Here is an 18,925-nt window from a genome sequence, read left to right as displayed (position 1 = left end):
CAATTTTTATAAGACACACGTTGAGATCTTTTATTCAAGTATGACTTAAACCACTCTAAAACAGTATTCTTGATTCCTATATGCTCTAATTTGTTTATTAAAATACTCCTATCTACTGTTTCAAAAGCCCTCTTAAAATCAAGAAAAACGGCTAAGACATAGTTATCACAGTCGACGGCCCTAAGAAAATCATCACACATACCAACAACAACAGACTCGCAAGAATGGTTCTCTCTAAAACCTGATTGGTTAGGAATAATTATTTTATTTGAATCACAGAAGTTTAGCAACTGTTCTTTAACAACAACTTCTAAAACCTTCTCATATATTGGCACCGTATTTATTGGACGAAACTCATTATATAATTTCGTGTTATTTACCTTAGGAACAGGAATGATAGTTGTTAGTTTCCAAGATTCTGGAAAAACACCATTGCTAAGTGATGTGTTAATAACATCTAAAAGACGATTACCAACTGCATATACTACGTCACAAAGGACTTGCTTAGAGATGCCACACTCACCCCCACCCACATTTTTTAGGTTTTTTATAATTTCCTTCATTCTAACCATTGTTAATTTTTCAAAATTACTAAATATTCCACTATGCACTGTGGGTCCAATATAAAAGGATACAGCATTTTGTGGAAGTGGTATATCCCCAATTATACCGTCAATGCTATACACAAAATACTTATTAAATCTATTAGCTATGTCTGCCTCTTGGTTGATTACTTCTGTTTCAAACCTGATTACGTCTGGCAATTCTTGCTTTTTCCCAGGTAAAAGAGTTTTAAGGTTTTTCCACAGTTCTTTTGGGTTACTTTTATTTAAGTCTATTGTTTCTGCGTAAAATTTTTCTTTTTCTGTTCTTATTTTACTTACAATGATATTTCTTTTCCTCTTGTATTCTTGCCAGTTATTTTCACTTCCACTCATAACAGCTCTTTTGTATAATAGATCCCTTTCACGCATCATTTCTCTTATTTCAGAAGTAATCCATTTTTTGTCGAGATATTTTTGATTTTGGACTATCTTGACCCTGGGACACATACGATTAATAATATTTTCAATATCTCCAATGAAAGAAGTAGCCAAAATATTTACATCAGAAACATTATTATTCCAAACAGAATGTGATAATTCTTGTTGTAACTCATTGGGATCATAATTTTTAAAAGACCTCTGAAATGTAATTTTTTTATCATTTTGAGTTTTTTCTTGGGGAAGTGTTATTGAAAGAATTGAATGGTCGCTGATTTTAGGCGTATGGTGAACCTTATATTGGAGATTTTTATTATTTGTTACGATATAGTCTATTAATGTTTGGCTTCTTGGGACCATTCTAGTAGGGGTCTGTACTATTTGATAAAATCCATTGGTATATATAACATTAGATATCTTGTTGCCATAAAATGAGTTTTTCAATAAATCAAAATTAAATTCGCCTACTATTACATTTATACCATTAAAGTCACAAATTTGATCTAAATGATTATTAAAAAAATCTATAAAATTTGCATCATCTTTCTGAGGCGGATGATATAAAAACCGAACATAAATACTTCAAACCAGACAAAGATACTTTGAGGGACAATAACCAAACATAGTTTTCAAAACATTGAACATTGACAATCTTATATCTAATATCACAACGTATTATTGCCATAACCCCCCCTGTTCTGTTGTTGTTGGTAGTGCATTGCTCTAATTTATACCCCCTGATATTTAATTCACATAATTCAATATCACATGATACATGTGTCTCACTCAGAAATACTATTTTGTGTTTCCAATCATTGATTAATAAAACAATGTGCTCTTTGTTATTTAGAAAACCCTGGCAATTAAAATACACAATGCTACAGTTATGAACATCTTAAAAGTCTAATTGCTATTTAATATACTTACACCGTTGAATATCCTCAATTCTTTTGTAGGATTCACATTTGTTTAAGTCCCAGGTGGTATGACTAACTTCTAGAGTGAGACCATATTTTTTATTAGACATAACACAGTTTGCACATTTGACACTATTAACATTACACTCCTTAAAATCGTGATTCCCGCTACACTTTCCACACACTTTATTTTCCTTACAGTCTTTTACAATGTGACCATACTGACAGCATCTAAAACATCTTTTCACACCATAATCATTAAAAATTGCACATCGATTCCAACCTATATTTATTCTCTCCCTTTCTATGAAAATACGTCAATATAAATAAAAAAGTCATATATAAATTTTACGAACTAAGAAATATTATAGCTTTTAAATTACTAAAAACAATTTATTTTTCACTGGTAGAATCAATAATTAATTATGGGATAATAGTATGGGGTAGTACCTATAAAAATGTATTATATACAGGGTGATTGATGGTACCTTAGATGTTTTCGGAGTACGGAAAATTGAATTTTTTTGAAAATTTGGCATTATGGATTTTAGCTATTGATCTAACGATTAAAAATATTTTTAGCGGTGCAGCGCTGCCGCTTATATCAAAAAGTAGTAGCAACATTGTTATTTTAAATGGAATACCTTGTATATATTTTTTTCTGATCCGCTATCGCTTTATGATTGTTTTTGTATAACGTGTTCCTATACCTATCCAAAACATAGCTCCGAATAAATTTTTATTACTACGGTATTGTACTTGTCTTCATTATAAAAATTTGTTTTACATTATACATGGTTGGTCAAAATTAGTGATTTTACCGCGAGTTAGAAAAATTGTGAAAAATGCATTTTTTTAAATGGAGCACCCTGTATATTATAACATATTCTAAAAGGAAATTGAAATCCTTTTCTAAAGAGGTATCATGTTCCTATATCTAAGTAGTTTTTAGTTCACCAATAATAGTAATACACGTGGGTGTTTCTTTAAAGTAGTTACCTAAAAATTGATTGAAATGGAAAGAAATAGTTGTTCAAATGAAGTTTTGATGAATCTTAGTGATGTGCAACTATTACTTTTATTTTATAAGTAACCAGTAGATACTGATACTCTATATCTAAGTATCAGATGCTTTGTATTCGTTACAAAGTAGTCATTACTTGTATACTTGTTAGTTAGTTGTTATACGGGCGAATATTAAGATTTTATATGAATTTTCATATAAAATCTATTATTTATAAATTTAATATAGTTCATATAGAACTATGTTAAATTTAGGGCTTGCTTTGGCGTTTGTTATATTTTTTTACGCAAAAAACTGAGAAAGAAAGATGAGGGTCCAGTGACTTTCATCGATATTTCCTCTTATTATCAAGAACTTATACGGTTTTTCAATAAAACCTCAATTTTACAAAATAAATCTTTATTGTTTGGTGACAAAATGGAGACTACGAAATAAAATAGAAATTCTCAATTGTGTGGCAGGCTGCAAATGTACTGTGCCGATTCTCCACAAAATCTTGCAAGCTTAGTTAGATCTTTGAACTTAGCACCTGATAAAGGGAGTAGACCTGAAACAAGACAAACTGGATAAGGTAAAATCTCATCGGAAAATGCATACAAATTTATAGCTTCGTAAGAAATTCCAGGTAATTCAAACTCCCCTCTATTGTTTGGCACCAATGGTTTTCCGACGATATCAGCTGACTGCCACTCCCCATTGAATGGTGTCCGGAAATACACAAGCCTTGGATTTTCCTTTGAGAATTTTATTTCCCTAATAACTCTAGTTGGAAAGTGAATTTTTTTTTTGTAAAATGTATTTAGAAGCACTTCCCATTGCCGGAAAAAGTGTTTTTGAACATTTTCAGTTTTAAAGGGCGATGGTTTATTCCGACTTGACTCGAAAGCCTCTATCCAGTCTTGCGGTATTTCTGCTGTATGCTTTTGATTCACTGCGGCGAAGTCCTTGTCGCACTCCATATATAAATGGCCTCGAATCGGAAATGTCATTTGAATAAAGTCCAAACGTTTCTGGAAATGTATAACATAATGCAAGTATCTAAACATAGTCCAGTTTTTATTTTGTCCTGGGCATGAGTCACAGAAAATGTTTAGTTTTCTCGTTTGCTGATTTAGATGATTGTGCAGCATATGACGCAATAACGAACAAACATCCGAGCTTCCCTTTTTGCCTATTACTTCTGGATACGTATAGAAAATAGCCTGATTATATGATAAAATGTGAATAATAAATGTGTAAATTGACAATTGACGGCAATAATACACGTCATTTGTGGAAATGTTTGGAACTGGCAAGTTCTTGGCATAATCGATGCATATTGATTCCATTTCCATTGTCTTTCTACTCTCATTCTTCGCAGCTGTTTTCCTTTCGTAAAAGGTATCTGCTTTCCTCAAATGAATATCTTTATCCAGTTGCAGTTTCTTCAGTTCTCTGAGAATTTCAGCAGTATTTTTTCCGTCTTTGAGAGTTTTGATTGAAGATTTTGTATTATCTCGTCACAGGTAAAGAACGATATCTGAATGAAGTTCTTTGCCTTTGGAAGAGGCACTTTTAAGTGATATATTCTCAAGAAAAAGCAACAAAATAACAAGAAAACAAAAAAAACCTTACGTAAGAATATCTTTTCGATACATGTTGATAGTGAGAGCTTGAAAAAAAAAAAACAATTTATTTATATTTACATACACATGCCCCTACCCTGAACAGCGACTGAATCAGAGAAGCGCAGGAGAGGAAACATCCAATATATATGAATATAAATAATATGATACAGGGTATATCTTGTTAAATATGAAACGAAAGTGTAGACTTGACAATATTCAACTGTAAAATATTGCCATATTTTACTTTTAGTAGTAGTTATTAGTAGCAAGTACATGCCGAAAATTCAACGAAATGTATCCTAAAAAAATTTGTGCGAATACAAAATAACTTTATACAATTTGTATCATAGGTTAAGAATGATTTAATTAGTTATATAAATAATAATAATATAATAATAAATAAATTTATTTGCCAGTAATAGTACAAGTTTAAAATGCATTATTGATATACATTCTTCATACATGATAAATGTATTACTGCAAAATGGAGTTTAAGGCAGTAAAACTGATATTGAATAAACTCCGTGAAAATTTTGTAACTGTAACTAACAACAAAGAATATTAAATTAATATATAGATTTAATGTTAGCACAATAGCAAATCATAAGTAGTATGTAGTTTTATAATTTCAACCCAAGTAAATTACAACACTGTTTTTACCTAAAACATTCTAATAGTTCCTAGTTCTTATACTTATAGTAGACGTTTGTACCTACCCAAAACACAAGTACACTATACCGTATGAAAAAAAAAGATAAATAAAAAACAACAAGACTTAGTGGTGTGTTAGCAAGTTATTTTTATATAGATATTTGAATTTTGTTGGCGTGAGTATTTTCATTTCGAGAGGAATATGATTGTATAATAGGTAAACATTATAAGAGAAAGATCTTGCAAACAAGGCAGTCTTATGGAAAGGAGGAGATATTAAGCCCCTATACCTTAGGTTTAAGTTGTGAACATCTGTTCTAAACTTTATTTTGTTGTACAAATATGGTGGACTTTTATTAAATATTATTCTGTGGAATAAGACAGCGGAGTGAAATGTACGGCGATTTTCCATATCCAACCAATTGCAAGTTTTGAGTTTGTGAATTACTGGCTCAAACTTCCTTATGCCAAATGCAAACCGCAAACACGACCTCTGAACTCGCTGTATCCTGTCCCTATCCTGTTTGGTTAGGCATGGACCATACAATGCATCACAATAATTAAAGTGACTTAACACAAGAGCATCTGACAATGTTAATTTTAGTTTTTGACTTAGTGCACGCCTATGTGGATATAACAGCTTTAAATTTGCATACGCCCTCTGTACACACGCAGATACATGTTCGCTGAATCTTAAATCTGTATCTAAAATTACCCCCAAATTCCTAGATTTTTTTTCAAAGGTAAGCTCTGAGTTATTTAAATTAATTTTAAGTTCGTTTTCTAAGTCAATTTTTTGTTTTTCAAAAGCAAGTATTTTAGTTTTTAAAGGGTTTAATTTTAACTGGTGTTTTTCTGAGTTTCGAACTAGTTGATTCAAATCTTTATTTATGTTAAGTTGAGTTTGTGCTATGCTATTAGGTGTGACAGAGTATAATAATTGTTTATCATCAGCAAAACTATAATCAATACAGTGTTCAAGGGCATGTGTGAGATAACAGGTGTATATGCAGAATAGTAACGGGGATAGCCCGGAGCCCTGTGGAACACCACAGTGAAGCGACCCTTTGTCCGAACATCCCTTATCAGTTTCTACATATTGAACCCTATTAGATAAATAGCTTTTAATTAGATCGACAGCACTCTGTGAAAATCCAATATGCAATAGCAAAGCGAACAGAACCTGGTGGTTTACCTTATCAAACGCTCTTGTGTAGTCTAACAATATCAAAACACATGAGTTTCCAGAGTCTATATTTGACATTATTGAATCAACCACGTCCAACAATGCTGTACAGCAACTGTAACCTTTTCTAAATCCCGATTGTCTCAAGGGAAGGATATTGTGTTTATTCAGGTGTTCTATTATTCTAGCGGTTAAGATTTTTTTAAATATTTTCGAGCAGGGTGATAAAATGGATATGGGTCTTAATTCTGAAAGGTTTGTGGGCTCGGTTTTAGTTTTTGGCAACGGAAAAACCCTAGTAATTTTCCAGGAGTCTGGAAATTTAGATACGAGAATACACGAGTTATAAATATTAACTAAAATATTTAGAATCTGAGGGCAGCATAATTTTAGCATTTCACTGTTTAGACCATCCGGACCAACGGCATTTGATTTTATTGATGATAAGGCAGTGTAAACTTCCTGTTCATCCGTCAATCTAAAAGAAAAAAGCTCAATAAAGTTTTTTGCCGTACTAGTAGTATATAATAAAATCAAGTCCGGATCTGGTGGTTCAAGTTGAGAAAATTTAAGAAAAAAGTTGTTTATTTCATTCGGGTTATTAAGATTGTTGGGAATGGTATCACCGGACTTTTTGTTTAAAATATTAAGATTCTTGAGAGTTTTCCATAAAATCTTTCCGTTGCCATTGTTATTCTCTAGTAAGTGTTCTAGGTAGGCTCTTTTTTCTCTATTTATAATACTAGTAGTTTCGTTTTTAATGTATTTATAGTAATTCCAATTTAGAGGGGTTTTATTTTTTTTAAATTTGTTATAAGCCTGATCCTTTCGCTTGATAAAACATTGAACAGCATAAGTACACCATGGCTGGTTTCTATGTTTATAGTTAATTGTTTTATAGGGAGCTAATTGATCAAATAAGTTAAGTATTGTATTAGTAAAAAAATCAACTTTCAACACATGATTATTTATATAATAAGTATTATTTAAAGGAGATACAGCCAGGCAGTTGAGCACGCTTTGTTTATCTATTTTACTTAAGCATCTTGACCTTATAGATTTGTAGGTGTTTACTACATTTTTAAAATAAGACTGACCAAATACTAAATAATGATCAGAGAGATTATTTACTTTATTAGTACCGTAAAAATCTTGCCTGGCTTTCTGCGTAGAAACCAAAATAATATCGATTAGTGTTGAGCTATTATTTGAGATTCTAGTTGGACTATTAATTGTTTGTTTTAGATCAAAGAGTTCTATTGTTTTCCTGAAATTCTGTGATCTTGTGTCCTCTATATTTAGCAGGTCTATATTTATATCTCCACCACATATAATATCATGGCAATTTGTATAAAGTTGTGATAAACTATTCTCAAGGGTATCCAGAAAATCTGAGACAGAGCCTGTTATCCTAAGATTATAAGTAAATTACAATAAATTAGTAAGGGATTTCAATTTCCTTTCAGAATCTGTTATAATATACAGTGTATTCCATTTAAAAAAATGCACATATCACAATTTTTATCTAGCGGTAAAATCACTAATTTTGAGCAACCCTGTATAACGTAGAACAAATTTTTATAGTGGAAACTAAGGTACAATACTTCCGTAAATTACGTTTATAATTTCAATTTTCTGCGCGTTTCAGTGCCGTAGTAATAAAAATTTATTTGGAGCTATGTTTTGGTCAAAAAATAAAGGAAATAATTAATTTCTCGAAAACCACTAAAGATAGGTATAGGAACAAAAATAATCATAAAGTAATAGCGGATCGGAAAAGAAAATAATATACAGGGTATTCCATTTAAAATAACAAAGTCGCTACTATTTTTTGGTATAAGCGGCAACGCCGTATCGCTAAAAATATTTTTAATCGTTAGATCAATAGCTAAAACCCATGATGCCAAATTTTCATCAATCGCCCTGTATATATAAACTCAAACTTAAAGTTTCCTTATATCTCATCCCTAATAAATATATCCTTATTAATAAACATTGGTCCTCTGTAATCTTGGTAGTTCAACACACTAAAGTTGATTTATCGTAAAATCAGAGGCAAATCAAACTTTTTACAGCTTCAGGTGCAGGTACTCTAAAGCCGCTAAGTACCTGATATCTTTTTTGTAAGACACTATCGTTACTTTAGAAACGTTAGGTATAATTAAAAAATGTAAAGTTTCATTGGAAAATCTTCATTAGGGCTCGGACAGTGACAGGTCTAGTTCGAGGGGTTCCCGCAAGTCCAGAAGCCGTTCAAGTTCAAGCTCGCGATCGGGATCTGAACCTAGAAGACGTTCCCGCAGTGGCAACAATTCGGATTCTAGCATTAGCAGTGTAGATTCATCGTCTAGGAAGAATAAAGATATTGTTAGGGGGCCGGATGTGAAACCGGAAGACATTTCCGATGGCGACATGGAGTCTGACACTGAAAAAAAAACTGTCGGTAAATCGCAAGGGGAGAAGCAAGAGATCAACATTTCCCATGAAGATCTGTCTGACGTGTCCGACCTTGAGGACTCTTTGGGGGCCCATTCGGACGATAAAAAGGAAAGCGAGAACAAGAGCAACGAAGAGGTAAAAAAGGATTTGAATGGGGATGAAAATCAGAAAAGAGTGGAAAAACCAAAGAACCACGATGCTTCGTTGAGCGGCAACAGGCCAGACGAGGTGGAAGAACAATTGGACTTCGAAGCGGAAGATGGAGAATGTGAAGAGGTCAAGTCTAAAGACGGAGATTCTAAAGAAGACAAAGATAAAGAGGACGGAGAAGAAAATGACGAGGAAGAAAAAAAGGAGGAAAAGGAGCTGGAAGAAGGAGAAGTAAGTTCGTTTTTGAATTAAATGATTTTTTGGATAATTAATAATATATAATAGGTTACGGATGAAGATGATGCCAGACCAGAAGAAACAGAACCCAGACCGGTATGCAGGTTTTTTTCGAGAGGTGCTTGCACTTGGGGTGCCAGCTGCAGGTTTTTGCATCCGGGTGTAACGGATAAAGGTTAGTGACTACCTCACTAAAATTATGGTCATTTTGTGAAAATAAAAGTGTTTTTTTTGCATAGGTAATTATACAATGTTTGACATGGTCAGACCGATGTTACCGGGGGAGTTTGGTATGGGCCGGATGATGGACGAACGGATGTACAAACCGGAACCGCCGATGGTCGAATCGGCATGGGAAAGAGGTTTGTTAATAATAATCTTTTCTTTAGTATATAGTTCAAATAATTATCCTAATCTCGATCCAGATACTTATGTGATTGATCAATTATTAAGGAGGCATCACAGTCTTGATGTACTAAACATAAATAAAAAAATACTCTATTGATATTAATTTTTGTGGATGAAACTTGGGAAGAGGTGTATGAAATGTATCTTTAGGTTTTACATTAATCAAAAATTGGAAAGATTCTTTCAAACTCGCATTAAATGTTCACAAAACCAACTATGTAGCTTTCTCCCTAACAAATTCTAATCGTCCCAATTTTAACAGCTTTTAGGTAAATGGATTTAAGAATGAAATAAGGGATGTACCATTTACTAAATATTTAGGAGTAATCAACGATCAGATTCTCAAGTGGAAACAACATGTGTTAAGATTAACTAACATTAGAAAATTAATTCGGAAATTCTAAACGAACAACTTTTGGTATGTAGAGTAGGGAAAATGCATTAAAACCTTTAAGACAATCCAAAATTACATTCTTAACCCTTTCAAGACGGCCACCTTTTCCGCTCGACTTACCCCACAGACAGAGGAGTTTGCAGTGCCTTGTGGCCGGCTGTCGTGTATACACGTCATATACAATATACATCAACTCCTTTTTTGTGGGATAAAGTTTTTTTTGAGACATTTTTAAATATTTATTTATTCAAAAAATGTTACATATTCACTTAAAATACATGGAAGTGTTATTAAAGTAAGTAAACTATAGTAAAAACGTAACTGCTAAATTTATTTTAACAAAACAAAATTTAAAAATGGGCTGGCTCATGGTAGATTTTGAAACAAGGAAAAATGCACAGTCCAACACGGAACGCACATAACTCGCGTTTCCTTTCTTTTCTTTTCACTCTTGCTACTGTGGGAACAAACCCAACATCTTCTAACAGCATATTTGTTGTTTTCTTTACGGGGCACCTCTTCGGGAAAATGACGCTGCATCAACCTAGCATTTCCAAGATCATAAGTACTGGGTCTCTAAAGTTTTGATGGATATCTGGAATAAAAAAAAACTTTAAAAACTCATACCAAGACCTTCAAAGTTACATATAAATACCTTTCAAGTAATTGTCTAATAACTGCCAGATGAAATTTGGACAAAGGAATTTTCTTCTCGCACCGAACTGAAAGCATGGCATGGGCATTAAGAAGACATACATCAATGACGTGAAAAAACAACTTTTTGTACCATTTAATGCTTTTTCTGGTACAATCCACTGAACTTATAAGCATGTCGGATCTGTCAATTGCTCCCATGTGTTGATTATACTGTATTACACATAAAGGTTTTCTAAAATTTTCATTGGTACTCCTGTCAATCTGTGGCAGTGTAACTATTTTGTTCTCGTGCATTGTCGTTAACATAACAACATCCCGACGATCTTTTCACTTTAAAGTCAACAAGTACTCACTAGTTCTCCATTCCGTTTCACCCGTTTTCAATTTCCGCTCAAATGCGGGCATATGTTTCCTATTTTGCCGAACTGTTCCACAAGAATTAGTCTTATTTTCATAGAGGAAAGTAGACAAAACGGGACTTGTATAGCAATTGTCAGTATACAAAAAATGTCTCTTGTTCAGATAAGAATCCAAAAGTTTGACAACAACATTGCCAGTACTACCAAGGCTATAATTGCAGAGATTATGTGTTTCTTGAGTGTTTATATTTGTTTCTTTACCCATATACACTATAAAGTCTAGAACTATACCAGTTTCACAATCACAAAGAACAAACAATTTGATCCCAAAACGATGTCTTTTTGTCTTGATATACTGCTTAAAGCTTAATCGCCCTTTGAAGAGGACCATACTTTCGTCTATTACTATATTTTGAAATGGATGAAACTCTGTCTGGAATTTTTGTTTTAATATGTTTAATATGTTTTCTACTTTATACAGGCGATTATTTTCTGGTGCAACTTCGTTGTCAGAAAAATGTATATAGCGTTAAATCATAAAATATCTATCCCTGGACATTTGTTGGGCAAATATAGGAGAGTGAAGTAAAATATCTTTGGACCAATACTTCTTTAATTCTAATTTTTTATTCCTTGGCATAAGTAGCGTTAGAGCTAGAAAAACATATAAATCAGAAATGTCTATATCCTTCCAGTTTTCAGCTTTTTGTTGTCTTGCATATTTATTCGTTTCTTGTACAATGACTTCTGCGATTTCTTCTGTAAATAAGCTTAGAAAATAGTCAATTTCCAATGACTTTTCAGTCAGATTTGGATCTTGTAGCCCAGCATTGGTTAGATCAAATTCATGTATGTGGGGATTAAACTCATTTTTGGTCCAAATTATTTCCAACTCTTTTTGATCCAATACTTTGCCTTCTATCAAGCTATCTTCTCTTGCACCTCATTATCTTCTGGTATATTTAATAGATCCTGCGTTTCATCAGATATCTGAAATATTTCAGGATCTTCACTCTCACTGCCCGACGAAGGTATATATTCGCTTCCGCTGTCCACGAAAGGATCTTCTTCACTACTGCTAATGTACAAATCATCCGGTTCTACACTTGTAAGAATGTCTTTGACTTCACTTAACGTTGATCCTGTCACTACATCACCGAAATTACGACTATTATTGTCTTTTTTGCGCCTTTTCGGCTCTCCGGAAGGACCAGCATGCTCTTCCCCCGACATCTTGAAGAATACTGGCGTGAGTCACGCTAGAACGCAGTTTTAATTCACGTGCTAAACTCGGCTTGCCTTGTAGCCGGTTGTCGGCTATTTCCGTCACTGCCGTCCTATTACGGCATCAGTCCGTCCGGCAAGTATAGAAACGACGGATACGTTCCGACACTCGTCTGGGTAGCAAGTTAAGTTTTATAAAACGTCTTATATATACGACAGTTGCTTAAATAATATTTTGAGTCAGTGTCGTCTATCCACGACATCCGTCGGGAGGTTCCTTTTTTTTCCTGTCGTGTATACATGGCAACCGTACTGAAAGGGTTAAAATAATTTTTAAGAAGGATAAAGTGTTTCCGACGTCTCTACTTTACAATGAAAGAATACTGGCAATTCGATCTTTGTATATTTTAAGTGTTTGTTCTTTTATAGATGAAAACCCTGAAATAGGGGTACATGTTAATCATTTTTACTCTACCAGGTTTAATGTTGAACGAAAACAGATTCCCAATCAATAGTACTATCATTTCACTACCTTAGTGTAAAAATATACAGCATTTTGCCGCTAACAGTAAGGGAACAAAAAAGCTTTTAACAAGAAATGTTACACTCATTTGTAAAGTTGTCAGGATTTAAAAAAAAAAGTAAATGCAGTTTATGTAGACTTTCATAAGGGACACAAAATTGGTGAAAAAAATAGGAGTTGCCGTTTAAAATTTTAAAAGTAGGTGCACGGGGGTCAGGGGATCGAAAGTAACAAATGCCTCAAAAATTGTCCCCCTTGATATGTGAATTGACGTGTTTCGCCTAATGTATATTGGTAGAGAAAGACAACATTAAAAAATGCTGTTCGTTTTCAAATTGTCACCCGGTATATCTTAATTAACTTTGCTTTAGGATTACGTACTGCAAAAGAAATGCTAAAGAAATCGATGAGGCGCAAGGAGCAAGACATTGACTTCGAAGAGAAAAAAATGAACCTCAGCATTGCCCAGGAAGAGTTTGATAAGGAAAATGGTTATTATGGCAGGATTCCGTCTCCGGAGCCAAGGTTAGTAGCTTTAATAATTTTTAATGTAAAATTATGTAATAGTAATATACATCACAAAACAGTTTTACTATTAACCAAACCTTTTGAATCTAGACGCGTGATTCTCGGCAGAAGATTAAAGCGATATTGTGAGGTTTCTCAAAAATAGCATTATTTAGTGTCATAGATGCACTTTTATATTTGGATTTGAAGAAAGTCCAGAAAGCGCTCGGATCAGCAACTTAATTTTTCACAATCGCGGTTTTATATGAATTCTATTCAATTTTATTATTTATTTCGGCCCTAAGAAGGCGACTTTGTTTTTTTACTTATTTGAGAATTAAATTTTTTTTTTTAAATTTTACGTTTCAAACTACGAGAAAACCCAATTAGGAAATTTAGCACGGGTACCTGATCTTTGGAATAGAATTGTCTAACATTATATTCCTTCATAAAACATATCAAAACCCTTACCAACATCTTGACTCTCAAATACTGTAGACCCATCATATTCTGAGACAATTTGATAAAGAGATAAATAATTACCTTTGGCATAGTTGTAAGTATAGCTTTTCTTATTAACAGACTCCTGATGTATGTTTCTTAAATTACAAAGCAATTCCAAGGCTGGATGATAAGCATCTTCAGGAATTAAGGCGGTGACTTGATTTTAACACGTTGAAGGGCAAGTGACAGGCGTGATTGGTGTCAAGTCAAATTTTGAAAAAATGGGCGCAACACTGTACAGCGTCAATTTTTTTAACTTGCTTCACAACAGTTTGCTGCGCAGCGTCAAATGTTCTATTTAAAATACATATAGCATCAAACTTACTGTTTTTATGGATTAGATTACTCTGTTTTAAGGTGTGCTACACGTGCTTTACAATTTATGTATTCTACGCAGGTTTCTTAGATAAATAAGGTGATTGTTTATTTTTATTGTATTTGCTATCAGATATTGGTAATTTGCTGGATTAGTGTTTGTTTATTTTCAAAAGCTAACAAAGAGTATAAGAACAATTAGAAGAGAAGACGAAGAGGTATCAATTATTTACAAGAAGATAATTTTGAACCGGAAAATAATAATATGCGCTACATGTGCCGAATATAGAGACTGGACAACCACAACAGCTCCTATTCCAGATTTTAACTTTGATGTAAGTACCAGTGGTTTCAAACTAAAAATTTGGCCTTCTTCAAATCCTCTGGAAGTGTTTGAACTGTTTTTTTTATGCCAAATATTCTGGACCTTATTATTCAATGTACAAATGACTATGGTGGCACATTAGTTGCTAGTTCCAAACCCAAACAAGAAGATCCAGAAACTCAACTTTTCGGCCTGTTACTGGAAAGACTTCTTTCGGTCTATGCTTGCTGCAAGGGCAAATATCCACTTCTAATATGCGCCGTTACCTTTCGCACAAAGATATGCTTTATTTTCCACCTATATTTGGCTATATTATGTCGGAAAGGCGATTCAAACAGTTGGTTGGGGTCATATGCTGCTCAAATAAAGGGTAAAGCAAAAGTACAATTTTTTATAAATATGATTATTTTATAATGTCAAATAATTTATGTCCAAAGTAAAAAATGTTCACTAGCAAAAGTCCATTGCATGACTTAGGCTTATAGTGTATATCAAGGGCAAAAAATCTCGGAACGGGATACAGTTTTTTGAAGTAACAACGTCAGATTGCAACTTTTTTAAATATAGAGATGTATAAGGCGCAACAACGAATAATGATTCAAGTACAAGCAAAGTTGCGGCTCTAGTACTAATGTTGATGAGACCTTACCTCTTAAAGGGACATGAACTGGATAAATTCACGGAAAAATGCTATAGCTTTGAACTATCGGGTAAACTACTAAGCCTTAAGACTCATGCAAATGGGACTCTTAAATCCAATCAACGAGGAAACCCCAAACGGCTTGTTAAGGAAATAACTAAAAAAGGGGAGAACACTTTTAGGTCTGCAAAAAACAAGTTTATGTTTTTCCAAATGTAAAAACAAGAGGTACGTACTTGTAATAAAACACGTAACCATGCATGTCTTATAACCGTGAAAAATAAATTTAGTAAAGGAAAAAACCTTACTCATCACCACGAAAATTAGTTTGTTGGCATAAAAAAGTCATTTTTTATCTTTTGTATATATGCGTATGGAACGCATTTTACATCTATCGCAAATATTGTATCAACTTTTCAAATCGCTACTAAGAATTGGCCAAAATATGGAAGCTAAAGATCTAGTGACAGGACATAAGAACGATAGCAGACAAACTGACAATGTATCCAGCCAGCCTACTCCAGACACAAGAAGTGAAAATGTGGATTACTGACCTGAAAAAAATCCTGGCACTCCCGGACCTAAGTCCCAAAAAAAAAATTGGTTTTTCTGAGATGCAAAATGTATTCCAAAAAAGGTCTTCGTAAGGAGACGAGCTACAGAAAGAGTGTCTAGAAAATCCTTTAACAACTTTGTACTTAATGAAAAATTTTAAACATTAAACACCATTTGTTGATTTTTTTTTTCATTTGTCTAGTTTTCTTTAAATTAAATCTATGTATACTTTAAAAGTTTACTGCAAAAAAATTATTTGACGCTGTACAGCCTCTTATATCGATCTGCGTTCTGTTTATATTCTGTAAAATAAAAACTTTCAAATAGATCACTACGCCGATCTGCGTCTAAAAAAAAAGTTACAAAAAAACGATTGGTTTTTATATTTTTTTGGGTCAGAAATAACATTAATCTACATACTTTTCAATTTTTTATAAAAAAAGGTACTGTGTTAATTTTCAATTATTATTAATATGTCCGCGCCCTTCCCTCTAGAAGCATATATTTACAACCGCTTGGGGTTTGCCTCCGTCGTCTGCTCTACAATATGCGGTACATGCTAGCACATTGGAAACAATACAAAATCATTTTTTAGATTATAAAATTGCTCACACATTTATCTTGCATGCTAATTTAATAGACATAGAGTTAAATATCAAATATATTCTCTTGAAACATGACGCAGACATGTTCTTTCTTTATAAACTAATTAACTATCACATTGACTAATTATCTAATATGTCAAATACCTTTCCGTATAATTCAGCAAAATTTTCAAAATTCTTATTTGTTTCAGGTCTATTTGTATAGAACCAATGTAACAAGGCATTCGCCTTGATGTATGCTTTTCTTATATAATTCCACATTTTTTACTGTAGATTTATTTTGTTACTCTCTTTCTCTATGTTTAAAAACAGAATCAGAAATTTTAGTTCTAATTAACAAGAACACTAAGGATAAGTTCCGTAACCTAACTTTGGTGAATCGTCGATTAGAAGCGGTATATTTGCGGTTCTTGAAAATATCGGTTTGAAATGGAACGCTAGCGGTTTCTTGTTGGTCGTTGGTCTTGTTTTCGTTTATTAATATTAAGTTAAAATTCCTATTATTATTTATAATACCCATAATGAATGCAAATGTTATTGGTATATTTGAGCCTCTACTCCTAAGGAGTGATAAAAGTTCTAGTAGTAGGGATGATGAAGAAATGGGTCCTGTGCGTAAGTGTTTTTTCAAAAATGAAAGTTTGTACCTTTTGAAAAATATATATAAATACATACCTCCATTATATCAAGATCAAGTCCTGGATTTGAATTGCAGTCGTCAAGTATATTGAATGTAATGAATTGAATGAAACAATCAGATGATCAAATTTCATAAACAGGAAAAAAACAAACCAAAACGTCATAAAACATTGTTTTAACATAACCTACAAAGACAGGATTTCCAGATGTCGTAGATTAAACTCAGAATAAATACGTTTAGTCCACGACATCTGTAGGAATAACCGAAGGTACCGAAAAAAATGATCGGTCGTTTCGGTTGACATTTGCAACCAATTTTTCAGAAATCGCGTTTCATAACCGAACCAAATTTCAGAAATTGTACGGTTATGGAACGGTAACCGGCACAACCGGAGGAACCGGTTAAGTTACGGAACTTACCCTAAATTCGAAACTTATAGTTAGAAAAGTTTATAAAGAACCGGTGACATCAACAGGCGGCAAAATCCGCGCATCTCGTTATTCTATCGATCGGGTCAGATGACTATGTTGAGGTCTGAAGACAGTGGAGGCGGCACACTTGTTGAAATTATTAATATTTATTTGTACTAGAGTTTAAATAGCCCTAGATTTTTAGTAGGTATAGCTAGCGATATTATAAGTGCGTTTGATTTAGTTGAAATACCAACTAAGAATGCATATATTTGAATTTAAAATAGGACTTTAAATAGGTAGCTGAAAATTATTCTTTATTCGCATTTTTTTTTAAAGATTAGGTATTTTAAACGACTTGTGTAAAGAAACAAATTGGTATAAGCTTAAAGTTTTATTTCATTATTTTACATATTATATATTTTTATTCACTATCAGACAGTGTATTACAACATGCACACTCTAGGCTGTACATATATACCTACAAGTTAAATACCTATTATTTTGTCACTTAAAATCAAAGTATATTTTAAATAATATAATTTTTAACAGTAATTAATTTTCATTTATTTTTTTAAATTATTAGACAATTGAATAATTTAAACCAATTTTACTTACCTTTTACAATAAAAATCGGATAGTCTAACTAAAAAAACTATAGTCTATTTCACTATTATATTTAAAAAAAAAACACACAACAGATTTTAAATGCCTTATAACACGATTAACTCACTTCCCGGATGAGACAACACTGAGTAGGCTTTCAGGCTACGTCATAGGCTTTAAATCCCCGGCAGGTACAAAGAAACGAAGTACGGCGGCTGCTTTGTTCTTGCGGTTTCTTTAATAAGAAGCGAGAGAAAATATATTGCGGTCGTCTTTGCTCTCTGCCACCGGATTTTCTATCGATTTTGTGTTGAAAAATGGGTTTGTGCGCATATTGAGCAGCCGGTTCTTTATAAACTTTTCTACCTATAGCACTTGATTGTATTTTTGCTCTCGTATTATTTTTAAGTTGATTACACCTGAAATACTTTGTAATTTAGAGATGTTCGTTTGGTTTTTGACTTGTCCTATTTATTTAGATAAATAAAGAATCCATTCCAATGAAAAATTTACTAGCAAAAAACTGTTGTTAGGTATGTCCGCGTTCCGGAATACCGTCCACCTCCGGAAGAATACTACGGACGCAGACAGATAGTTTACGAACAAGAATACCCGCCACCAAGAAGAGAACACCCCCGGGGCTACCCGCCGCACCACCGAGAAATGCATGCACCACGCGGCCCTCCAGTCGATTACTACCCGAACAAATACGAGGAAGAAATTCCGCCGCCGAGGTCGCACGAACGACCGGAACGAAGCGACAGGGGGGAACGAGAAAGACCGGAACGGGGCGACAGGGGTGACCGAGGCGAAAGGGAACGACGGAAGGGCAAAAGGGAAGTAATAGGTAAGAATTGTAAGTGTTGGCACAACGGGGATCATGGAACACGTTGATGTTGGGGGTTTTTCAGTACAAAGGTCGGAAAAGGAGGACAGACCGACGAGGGGAGACGAGTGGCAGGATCCTTGGATGAGATCGAAGTCGCCCGGCAGGAGAAAGGAGAGGAAGAGGTCTTACAGTTCGGGATCTAGTTCGTATTCTAGCAGGTGAGGTTAATG

At 33.6% G+C, this 18,925-nt stretch overlaps 1 protein-coding gene across 3 annotated transcripts in view; it reads left to right on the top strand.

Annotated features, from left to right (window-relative positions):
- LOC126750442 (zinc finger CCCH domain-containing protein 18-like) overlaps positions 1–18,925 on the top strand; it is a 57,518-nt gene that overhangs the window by 9,437 nt on the left and 29,156 nt on the right. For 2 of the 3 annotated variants that reach the window (XM_050460063.1, XM_050460064.1), the window contains exons 6-11: positions 8,568–9,188; positions 9,243–9,369; positions 9,434–9,556; positions 13,131–13,284; positions 18,400–18,722; positions 18,778–18,913. In XM_050460063.1, the coding sequence (XP_050316020.1) occupies positions 8,568–9,188; positions 9,243–9,369; positions 9,434–9,556; positions 13,131–13,284; positions 18,400–18,722; positions 18,778–18,913 (1,484 nt within the window). The remainder of the gene's footprint in view (positions 1–8,567; positions 9,189–9,242; positions 9,370–9,433; positions 9,557–13,130; positions 13,285–18,399; positions 18,723–18,777; positions 18,914–18,925) is intronic. The other variant, XM_050460065.1, reaches the window with a different exon arrangement.

The sequence above is a fragment of the Anthonomus grandis genome, chromosome 2, assembly GCF_022605725.1.
Source record: "Anthonomus grandis grandis chromosome 2, icAntGran1.3, whole genome shotgun sequence".
In the NCBI taxonomy this organism is placed as follows: domain Eukaryota; kingdom Metazoa; phylum Arthropoda; class Insecta; order Coleoptera; family Curculionidae; genus Anthonomus; species Anthonomus grandis.
The sequence above is the reverse complement of the archived record's forward strand: the minus strand, read 5'-3'. Positions and strand labels throughout refer to the sequence as shown.